The 11,724-nt window shown below is 42.9% G+C and overlaps 1 protein-coding gene across 4 annotated transcripts in view; it reads left to right on the forward strand.

The window, feature by feature from the left end:
• Window positions 1–7,015, forward strand: part of arfip2b (ADP-ribosylation factor interacting protein 2b) — a 29,375-nt gene extending 22,360 nt beyond the window's left edge. For 3 of the 4 annotated variants that reach the window (XM_061248666.1, XM_061248665.1, XM_061248667.1), the window contains 3 exons: window positions 314–471; window positions 2,569–2,743; window positions 4,007–7,014. In XM_061248666.1, coding sequence (XP_061104650.1) covers window positions 314–471; window positions 2,569–2,743; window positions 4,007–4,162 — 489 coding nt within the window. In that variant the 3' untranslated portion in view covers window positions 4,163–7,014. Of the gene's footprint in view, window positions 1–313; window positions 472–2,568; window positions 2,744–4,006 lie in introns of all 4 variants that reach the window. The other variant, XM_061248668.1, reaches the window with a different exon arrangement.
• Window positions 7,016–11,724: the final 4,709 nt, after the last annotated feature.

Raw genomic sequence — 11,724 nt, forward strand, 5'->3', positions numbered from 1 at the left:
AGGAGATAGCAGTGTGAAGACTGTGTGTGTGTGTGTGTGTGTGTGTGTGTCTGTCTGTGTGTTTTTGCTCACGCATGCATGTGGGTGTTTCTGTGTGTGTGTGTGTGTGTCTGCGCATTTGTGTGTGTATCTGTGGGGTGTGTGTGTGTGTGTGTGTTTTAAGTTTCGTCATGACCATAGTATCACCAGACGTCTTGCATATTGGAAGGTTTTCACTAGGTTTTTAGTTTTGAGGCAAAAAAAACTGTATATAATCACTATTTCTAATTCCATTCCATTTTAAGTGTGTCTGTGTCTGTGTGTGTAATTTTAGGATGAATTCGGGTACAACGCAGAGACTCAGAAGCTGCTCTGCAGGAACGGGGAGACCCTCCTGGGGGCCATCAACTTCTTTGTGTCCAGCATCAACACGCTGGTCAACAAGACCATGGAGGACACCCTGATGACCATCAAGATGTACGAGAACGCAAGGTAACCCGGAAAGCAGGCACGCCGCGCGTTTGAGGCGAAGCACCAGGAGAGCCGATAGCGCCCCCTTGTGGAGAATCTGCAGCCTGCTCGTTGTGAGTGAGTGAGTGAGCAAGCCAGGTCCACGAGTTTCCTCAGAATTACCTCCGAGCAGCTATGCAGTGTAGCAGTGTAACTGTCAGGGACCTGGGCCTGCAACTGAGGTATATTTCAGGTTCAAATTCAACATTCTAGGTGCTGGGTAGGTTAAAGCTACGTACTTTGCCTGTATTGCTGGGCTGCCCAACCCTGTTCTTGGAGATCTGCTGTCCTGTAGGTTTTCACACCAACCCTAATTTGGCACACTTGATTCTGCTAGTTGCCAGCTCAGCAAGCCCCTGAAGCGCAGTCAGTGAAGAGTCAGTGAGGAGTCCGTCGTGAGTCACTGAGTCAGTCGTGAGTCTAAACTAGTCTAAATTGTGATTAACACTCTTCTCCATCTCTCTTCGCCTGGGCAGTCTGTAAACCACTAAGGTGCTGACTGTGCAGTGGCATTTCCTACCCACGATTCCATACTGTACTCATTAACTCTTCTCTGTGATAGCACTTGATGTACAAGCAGCGAGTATTGACCCTCTCTCATGAGAATACACATCTTCTGGCTCTTTCATCTGGCCTGTAACAGAGGTGATTATCTGCCCTGGTTGCCACCCAGTCCAAATACTCTCCTTGTTGCGATTGATCTGTCCTTTAATCATTGCTACTGATTGGGAGTTTGCTCTTCAGGATTAATATTGACAAATAGTTTTTCATGTTTTACATAAATTTCACTTTTGTACAAAGTGCCCGACTTGTGCAGTATAGCTCGACCTAAATATTAGCAGCTCTCCAGAATGAGGGTGAGCTTTGTTAGGGTTGGAGTGAAAATGTATCGGTCAGTAGATCTCCAGAAACCGGGTTGTGCAGCCCTGATCTAATCGATCTAATGGATCATTCCCAATCAATTCCGAGTGGGAATGTGCGTACAATCTCTTACTGTAATGCGCCTTAATCTGCCCTGATTTTGTGCCAAACAGACAAGTTCACTTTCATGTTGGAATGCTGATTGGTATTGTTTTTTTTGTTTGTTTTTTTAAGGATAGGTCCTTGCAAGCGCTATCAGAGAGAGATAGTCTTGCGTTAAGTCATAGGTTAAGAGATTTGTGTATTGACTAGTATCAAAGTGACACGTTCCACTTTCTGGAGTTGCAGCGTAGTGTATGCTGTTTAGCCCAAATTTGCTTGTATTTCAGAATATGGAGCACGTCTTTAAACGAGTGAACTTGATTAACGTAATTGTCATAAAGCATGGTTATTTGGAGAGCTTGGAATAATGTTCTTCCTAGCAAGTCAGTTCTTCTTCCTTCTTCAGTGAAAAACATAGTTAACATAGGAATGGTCTAACATAGGAATGTGTCTTTTGGCATATATTTTAAAGATATTACCAGAGATGGATAGATTAGGTTAGATATAGTATGTGGATAAAATATTCCAAAATAATTCATGTAATCTCAATGTAAAACACTTTTCAATGAGGTTACATTATTTGGTATTAACTAATACAGCAGTAGCTAAGTCCATCAGTACAGCTTTGTTAATGCATTTGTACATCATTAATCATGTTGACAACTACATTAACTTTCTTTTTCATCGCAATATGAATGAACGAATGTATTTAATGGTTAACTAATTGTAAGTTTCTCAAATGGATTGCTAATGTATACATATTAATGTAACTAATACATTAACCAATGAAAAGTTAATGTCATGACAATTCATGCATTTGTGTGTCAATCACTTCATGTTAACAACTATATTGGCTCATGCCAATGCCAATGTATCAGGACCTTATTGACCAAATATTAATATGCAGTTATCAAGATAACCGGTGAAGATAACGGGTAATGGAAGTGTGTTGTGTTAAAAGTTGTCCCTGTGGGTTTTTGAGTCCGGTGAGCTCACGGTCCTCCTCCTCCTCCTCCTCCTCCTGCTCCTCCTCCCCCTCCTCCCCTTCCTCCTCCTCCTCCTCCTCCTCCCCCTCCTCCCCCTCCTCCCCTTCCTCCTCCTCCTCCTCCTCCTCAGGCTGGAGTTCGACGCGTACCGCGCGGACCTGGAGGAGCTGAACATGGGGCCGCGGGACGCCGCCACGCTGGCGCGCATCGACACGGCGCAGCAGCAGTACCAGATCCACAAGGAGAAGTACGAGAGGCTCCGCAGCGACGTCACCATCAAGCTCAAGTTCCTGGAGGAGAACAAGGTGCGGCCCCGCGCCCGCGCCCTCCCCCGCCAACCACAACTTCCCCTTTTCTGTGATCTTTTTTATTATTTTTTTTATTTATTTTTTTTTATTTTCTTTGGCTGGCCTATATAGCGTAGTGCACAGGTGTCAAACTCCAGTCCTGGAGGGCCGTAGTGTCTGCCGGTTTTTGGGGTGTTCTGGGTTCATTGAAGTGATTGATTGGTTAAAGTATCCACACGTCTTGTTCTCTAGGCCTTAATTGCCCTTAATTGGCAGCTGATTGAAAGGAAACCACGAAAACCCGCAGACACTGCGGCCCCCTAGGGATTCAGTTTGACACCCCTGGCGTAGTGGTTAAGGTGCATGACTGGGACCCGCGAGGTCGGTGGTTCGATTTCCCGGTGTGGCCACAATAAGATCCGCACAACCGTTGGGCCCTTGAGCAAGGCCCTTAACCCTGCATTGCTCCAGGGGAAGATTGTCTCCTGCTTAGTCTAATCAACTGTACGTCGCTCTGGATAAGAGCGTCTGCCAAATGCCAATAATGTAATGTAATCGTCATGATCAAAATATTTTTTGTAATATCTCCATCATACGTATACACTCAGTGAGCACTTTATTAATGTATTTATTAGACTCATTTTTTAGATTTATTAAGTCTTCTGCTGCTGGAGAGGTTTGACACGTTGTGTGCTCAGAGATGCTCTTCTGCATACCACTGTTGTAACGTGTGGTTGTTTGCGTTACCGTCACCTTCCTGTCAGCTTTGACCAGTCTGGCCTACGAGTGTTACGGCTGTTGCTAGCACCTGAAGTATCTCTGTTCAGTTACCGGTAGTGATTGTTACATCAGATAGGAATATTCTAATCACATATTCGTTATCACACCTTTAAGGGTTAGTGTACTTTTGTAAAGAGCACAGCATGCATGCAAGTATCCCTGCAGAAGTAACTGGCTTTAGTGGTCATGTCTTACAGTGTCTTATGATACTGCCATGTGATATTGTTGCTTTTGTCCATTTTTGGACTAGCTATACGAAAGAATGTGTGTCAGCCCACGGTATGCAGCTGTTCTCTTTTCCCATTGGCTGCTGGAAACATTCTGGAAACGTGAATGGTGTCTTTACGTTGCCTGCGGAAGTGTCCTCCACAGCCCCCAGTGATATCTGATGTTCCCCTGCCATTTGATGTTCTGTGTGGCTGTGCTCTCACAAACTGAGCGGTGAGGGTTTATTTTATTTTGTTATTTTTAATGTATTGCGTGTACGTGTTTGTTTGGCAGGTGAAAGTGATGCACAAGCAGCTCCTCCTGTTCCACAACGCCATCTCGGCCTACTTCGCCGGCAACCAGCAGCAGCTGGAGCAGACCCTCAAGCAGTTCAACATCAAGCTGAAACCCCCGGGCGAGGACAAGCCGTCCTGGCTGGAGGAGCAGTGACCGGTCGGAAGGACGGAAGGACGGATGGAGAGAGGGAGAGAGGGAGAGAGAGAGAGAGAGAGAGAGAGGGAAGGATGGATGGATGGACGGATGGTACGGACGTGGGCGGGGCATCCCGGTGGAATCGGGACCAACAGAGGCCAGTGATCACAAAATTTGGAGCCAGAGAGCGAGAGAGCAGGGGCTATCGACATCCTCCTCTTCCTCTGATTCCTGCTCATCTCTCCTCCTCCTCACATTACCTCCCTCTCTCTATCTCTCACACTATCTTGCTCTCTCTCTCTCTAGCTCTATCCCTATCTCTCACACACTAAAGGAAACCACGCTCTTCATGTTCATGAGAACTCTGGATGTTTTAGTCAATAAAAAAACACCCAGCGTTACTTTCCTTGCAGGAGTTGCCCCAAGGCCTTTTTTTTTTTTCCTCTTTCCCCCGAAAGTGTTCACAATCTTAACAAATTGAGAACAGAGATTACAGCACTCCCTGGCAACAGCTGCTGAAACGAGGGTCGGATTTCAGACCGGAAAATACATCTCCCAACTCCTGTGGCTTTTGCGCTGTTTTCACTCCAGTCCAGCAACAAAATATTCAAGGGCAGAGAAGAACACGGAATTATTCACCGCTGACTTGTTCCCCCTAGAAAAATCTTTGAACTCGTTCAGCAAACGTGCGTGTCCAGTGATTTTAGAAACGCTACAGCCAGGTACTGACATCAGCCATCAGTGACTAATGAAAACGGAGATACAAGTGAACAGGAAGTGGAAAGCTTCAAGTGAAATGCGTGATGGGAAACCCCAGGCTGACAGAAATGAATGGTGGCGGCTCGTTTTAAGACCAGCAGGATATTGTCCTATATATGTTTATTTATTGTGTGTTTATTTTTCTCTGGTTGACATGGAATCTATAGTGGTACTCCGCGTTATTTCCAACATTCTGCTTAGCGATATGTGCAAACTAATTGTTTTCTTTGTGGTACTGTCTTTCACTTTCCCGGTTTATTTTTGGGTCATTTCAACTCCTGTGCTAAGCAGAATGACAGGGTACACATAATCAGTCCACTGTACGAGGAAAAAGTAATCATCGGTGGGCATTTTTATTTTTCAATCTAAGCAGCTCATGACGTAGAATGCCGCTTACTACCAAGTCACTCGTAACTGGAACAAATATCCAGTAATAATCGAAGTATAAGCTGTCTCATATATTTTGCACTTGGTGTTTTTGCAGTCATAAAAATGGGTTTGACAGCTGAGAAATATGAGACACTCCCAACATTTCGCGTAAATGGCAGCTCGTGCATGTTGTGCCAGTTTGGTTAGTTGATTTAGTCCAGCTCAATTCAGATTTTTTTTGTTTGTTTGTTTGTTTTATAGATAAATGGGCGTAATAAATTATAGCTTAGTTTCAGAGTGTGTGCACGAGAGACCCGCGGGCTGGTTGAGCTGTTACTGTCTTCCTTCAGTACAGAGAGCAAGTCTCTCAAACCAGTGATTTCTTCTTTCTTTTAGTTTTTTACCCTGAAATGGTATGTTTGTACAGAGAGATAAAAACGGTGGTGGGGGTGGGGCTGCGCTAACGGACAGCCCAGTTAAACTTTAGCTCCTCGCCGGACCTTGGAATGCTTCAGAGTTCAGTTTAGTCCTGTTTATCTTCGGAGTGAGGGGGATGTTATCGCATACCCCTTATGTCTGATTCCCAGCAATGGCTTTCTGCTTTTCCAGAGCCAGCTGACAGAAGTTACTAGGTCAAACGCTCATTTAGGGACACTCCGCTACCAATGAATATACCCTAGACGCACACATAATCGGACACCGTGGAGAGCGCTGTTTAATTTATGAAGGCTCTCGAGAACGATGCTGGCGTATCGGGACTGGATTTTTGTCTTGAATAAAACATGAGACGTGTGTTCACGTGTGTTCAGTTTGGCCCCATTAAAGATTACGAGACTGTAAAGTGGACTCTTTCAACTGAATGGTCTACCTATAAGGTATCAGTGAGAACAGCAAAACTCCCCTAAAGACCATCCTTAAGGAGTAGCTCTTTAACTACTGGCCGGAGTATCCCTGGTAACGGTAGCACAATAGCGTAGTTTTTGCAGTTTAAAAAAAAAAAAATTTTTTTGACCTTGCTATTTAGCACCAGACAGCTTCATTTTTTGGGTATATTTCTGGTGTATTTCTCCAACCGAGCATGTTTTCTGTAGTTCCATTGACAGTAATTTATTTGAAATGGTCTGTCTTGGAGCCCCTTACCGACTGTAGTTATGAAATAGAAAAGTAGGACATTGGAGAGTGGTAAGAAGCACGCCGACGAAACAACTAGATTTTATGAAATTATAAAAACTAGCTGTTCTCTTTCGGCTGATAATTACAGAGCATCGCGTACAATCTTCAACACAGAATAGTTAAAAGAGTCGTCTAGAATGTTAGGATTACAGTCCATTTTAAAAGCAAGAGGACAACGCCGAATGGAATCCAAAAGTAAGTGCGTGGAGGATAATTTCGGCATTATTAACCAGGTCAGGTTTTTAAACATTTCCACTTCGGGCAAAGCGCTTTACTTTTCTGGCACCCAAATGGGGTGCTGTGACTTGGTCCGGCGGTTTGCGCACAATGAAATTGAGTTAATCGGTAGGTACTATTGAGCTGTCGGTGCTCCGGTTCAACAAGACTTTTTTTTTGTCCGATACTGAAATGAATGTCGAAGCATATGTGCTCACACTACTGGACCATTAGCACAGGACATCGGAGAGAACGCACTTTTATCTTCCAACAGGCCTCGGTAAGAAAGATTAATTAAACCCCCCCCCCCCCCTCCATTTTGGCTGGAGGGTTTTTTTTTTTTTTTTTTTTTTTTTTTTTTTCTTCTTTCATGGTTCATTTGCATCAATCCCCTGAGAACACTCCACGTCTCTGGGGCTCTTTGGTTTTAAATGAAAATGGCGGGTGTGTGTGCACTAAATAAATGTCCATCTTTTAACGCTGCACTAACACTTTGGGAACCTGGTACGAAGCAATACTGAATTACACATGTCCAGAAAAACGTTTACCAGCTGGCCTGTACTGTACTTTTTGTGTACATACCGGCCAAGGAGACGATGTAAGCGGTACACGGTATACAGTGGTGTGCAAAAATGTGGGCACCCCTGGTCAAAAAGCCTTTAATATCTAAGTGAACAGAAGCGAACCTGGCCTCTAAATGGTACAACGTTAAACACGACACATTACTTCACATATTATTTCTTTACAGTTTCAACATAATACAAAAAGGGAGAAAGGCCCTGTGCAAACGTTTGGAAAGCCCTGTCAGTTAGGACTTTGTAACTCCTCCTCAGTCTCATGTTTAACCATTTAGAGTTCACGTTTGCGTTCGATCACATTGTAACGTTGTTATTGAAACATACGTTTAAATCAGGGCTGCCCACGTTGTTTGTAACCTGCTGTACGTATATTCTAGGTGCACATCTGTGTATAACCTGCACTCGTTCCTCATTGTTCTGTGAACTGAAATGTTAGTTTGAAATGCATGACGAGCAAAGAAAGGACAAGGGCCTTCCACATGCGTCCCTTATTTGGATTATTTTAACTCCGCTAATGCTCACGTTGTACAAAGAATAGAGGTATTAGCAAGGGTACTAATCATGCAAGCTATCTAGATAAAGCTATGCCACGAGGCGTCTCTAACCAGTTTATATATACAGTATATATTATTAAAGGTTTTAGTGGTTGGAGATGGTGACTAGCATAGCTGTATGTCTTCACAAGCTACACCAGACTTGGTGAGAAGTTGGTTGGATGTCTGACGGGTTCTCTTGGTCTGCCTGAACCATGAATCTCCGAATGGTGAACTTATTGTGGAATAGGAATAATGTATGATAATTGTATGAAGGATCTGAGATTACAGAGGGGAGAATGTTTTGTAATGTTTGGTGCTGGTGTTTTGGGAGGTGGGTGACACTGTTTGGTTTTGATTACCGGTTTTATACCTGCAAAATGCAGTTGATTGACATCATTGTCAAATTCGTGAGGAATGACAGCAGTGTCCGCTATCGTATCCTGAACTGATATGCCACTTGTGTGCTCTCCCAGTCTGTTTTCCTTAAAGCTAAAATTGTGACCCCCCCCATCCTAGCAGCGAAAAACCCAAATCTCTCTCTTCTGAAACTTTCCCAATAAACTGGAATGATCCGTTCTGATATGAGTATGCCACATCCATGCTTTCTGTTAATAAAATAAAAATACACAAATAAATGGGTTAAAAAAACAAAGTGTGATAGATTTACAGTCACTCCTTGAGTAGTGTTAGTTCTTAGGTGAAACGATGAGAGGTTTATATATGAAATATTATTTGCGTACAATCAATATTTTCTAGGCTGCTCTGTGATATTGTAGTGTATGAATGACTGTATATATGTAATGATATTTAAAAAGAATGAAAAAGTAAACCAATGTTTGGGGTTTATGTGGATGTTTGCCATTTTCCTTGACTTTGCCCAGACCCTTGGAATATGGCAATTACTAGTACACACAAGGAGATTAAAAAAAACATGTTTTCAAAAAAAGCCGTGTCCTGTTGTCTTATTTGCAGGGTGTTTTTTGTTATTATTGTTACAGCCATTTAGCAGACGTTCCTATCCTGTGCAATTTGGACAACTTTTCTTTTTTACGTAGTACCCATAAATACAGCTGGATACATACTGAAGCAATCCAGGTGCGGTACTTCACTCAAAGGTATAACGGTTGTAGCCTACCTGACAATCGAACCTGCACATTTAGACAATACAATCCCAGTTTCGGGTCTTTATTGGAAACTCATCCACATTCATGCCTTTCAGTGCTGCGATACCAGTTCTGACCACACGGGGAAGGGGGGCTTTTTGTTGTCAAACAGAAAGCAGCCCGCATAGTTTCATGGCTGTATGCTTGCTATTGAGCCGATTCTGAGCTTAACATAACTGGAGATCCATATGGAAAGCGTGTCCGGCATACTCGTGTTGCCAGCTGTAATTTTATAATGTTATCAGTGGCCGAATGTTCTAGCCGAAGCCACATGAGTTTATACCATCATTACACACACGGGTAAACGATCTACTGCTCAGTTTTTTTAACGAACATCTACGTATTAGCCTAATGTCCATTAGAGTACACCCTCAACGTTGGAGAGGCTACGTTTACCTGCACACAGGCACAGAACCAGAACCAGAACCAGTAGACTAGAATTTGCATGTTCAAATTCACTAATACCGTGGCTAACTGGTTCTTATTGTAATTGCATGTATGGATGTGTACATACGCTCGGCCAATCCCCAGATCAATGCATCTTTTGACGGAGTTTACAGTCCTGTGTCGAGGCCTGGCGCACAGGTGAGTGGGCGGGTACCTGTGATAGGGGGCGGGCCTATGTGCAGCGGTAAAGAAGACGTGGTTTGAGTGGAGCGGCTGAAAGTGTTTGGTGCTCTCTGGTTAACATGGATTACATCTACATGAACAGCGAATTGAAATAAACTTTTATCATCGAGGGATCTCGGGTTCTGCGCTGGTACGTGTCGAATGTTTGTGCAAAATATGATAGGCCTACACTTATGAGAAATTATATATTTTGTAATTGTCTATTTTTGTAATTAATAGTAGTTCGGAGTTATGTCGGTTTGTGCCGGCACATAGCCGGTATGTGTTGCCTTCCGTCTGGGTTAAATTAATTGGTCACAGTTTTAAGATCCAAGCCTATCATCTTTACATTGTCTGTGTTTAGAGTGTCGTCATTTCACCATCTTTGTTTGTTTAATGGTTGCAGTAAATTGGAACAACAGTTAAGAAAAAGGATGTTAAATTGTTCCTTAAACTTATTTTTACATTTTGGCCATTTGCTGATCCACTGCATGGTTAAAGGGGAAGCGCTCATCACTTTGTCAATCTCACAGTACATTATCTGTCTTTCGGACATGTCAAAGGCCAGTTTCAGTTCAGTACAAATAGCCTAGTATGTGCTATAGTCTAGCATGTGTCCAATTTTTTAAAATCGCAGTTGAATGTACAGCCGATATGTGTGGAATAATTTGCATTGCAGTCAAACTCTATTTATTGAGCAAAGTTGGCATTCTGTAACCACAAATGAAAATGAGGGATAATTTGGCTTAGCCTATTGGGCTGTGGCGTAGGTTATTTCGGGCTATAGGCTTGCATACATTATTGAAAACTTCGCAAAATCCTGACAGCATGGAGGAATTTCGACTTTGTGGTTGTTAAAGTTGTTGTTCTGTCGCCAATATTTCCACTTAAGGCCTTTATGCTGTACGTACTGTTGGGTTCCAAAAAAGCATTTTACGGGTTCAAGGGGGCCAACAAATGTCCGCGGTACAGTCTATCTTCTTTTTTTCTTTTTTTTTTTTTCATTCTCCACCGCAACAGCATATTTTCTTAATGCGCATAAATTTAAAGTGTCTATAAATGTACCGATCTATCTAGTAGAATTGTTTCATATTTTGCCCGTAATTATTCCAGCAGGCTAGCTGAAAGCAAAAGTATGTGTGCGCTCTGTGTTACAGAGCAGGCTAAAGATTATTATTCCATATGCTTCTTTGAAAACGCATAGAAGCTATATGCTCATGTTAACACTGGAAGGTTTATTGTGTGGTCATTACTGATGCCAGGCTTTTGCTGTCAATGGAGCAGTTGATTTTGTTAAAATTTCTGAGGCACATGGCACCATTCCTTTTCACCGTCTCTCCACTCTGAGGAAGCTTAATGTCCTCGTGTTTAATGTGAATAACATGCTGTACAGCCATCTGTATATTCAAATAGTTCTCTTATCTTGGTATTCGGAGAAAGGGGTCAGTCTGAGCGGCTCGTGACTTGACTTGAGAAATCTAAAATATGCAAATTGGTATAGACCGCTGTGGCCAACAAATGTTTAACTTCTGGTTTCCATGATGAGCGCTGATGTCGGTGGCCTATAGTGTCCTGAGGAATTCTATCAGCAGCCTACAGTATCGTACACACGTCTCTCTGATCACCATGACTACGCTGATAGACACGTTTTGTAATCAGCCTTACAGAAATTCATTATACTGCGATAAATGGTAATTATGTGAACAAACACAGTTTTTGAAAGGCCTACATGCAAGAAAGAAAATGGCTTGAAAATACATTGCAATTTCTAAGTGTATACTGTTAATAATAATTGTTAATAATGCCTATATTTGCCCGTATGTTGTGCTGTACAGCAACACATTTTATTTTGATCTATTTTCAGTATATTCTATTTCTGCAAGGGCTACAGTGGAGTACTGGTCAGCAAACGGTGAACTTTGGTCAAGGATGCCGTAGAATCCTGTCTTGACCTCATGGGTAATTTGCTCATTTGTTTTTGCTTATTCGCAGGGTAGAGCTGAGGAAGATCAGGGAGGGATACTGAGAGCGACCTCAGCCTTGCATGACCGGGCTCTTTAACGCCCTTTGACTCTTATTGGAGTTATTCTCCTGGACACGCACAGTTTGGACTCTCCAGTTCTGAACGGGAGAGTTGAGAGGTGCCTGTGGCCCCACACCTCGATCTCCTGTCTGTT

This window comes from Conger conger, chromosome 7 (genome assembly GCF_963514075.1).
Source record: "Conger conger chromosome 7, fConCon1.1, whole genome shotgun sequence".
NCBI classification, from domain to species: Eukaryota; Metazoa; Chordata; class Actinopteri; order Anguilliformes; family Congridae; genus Conger; species Conger conger.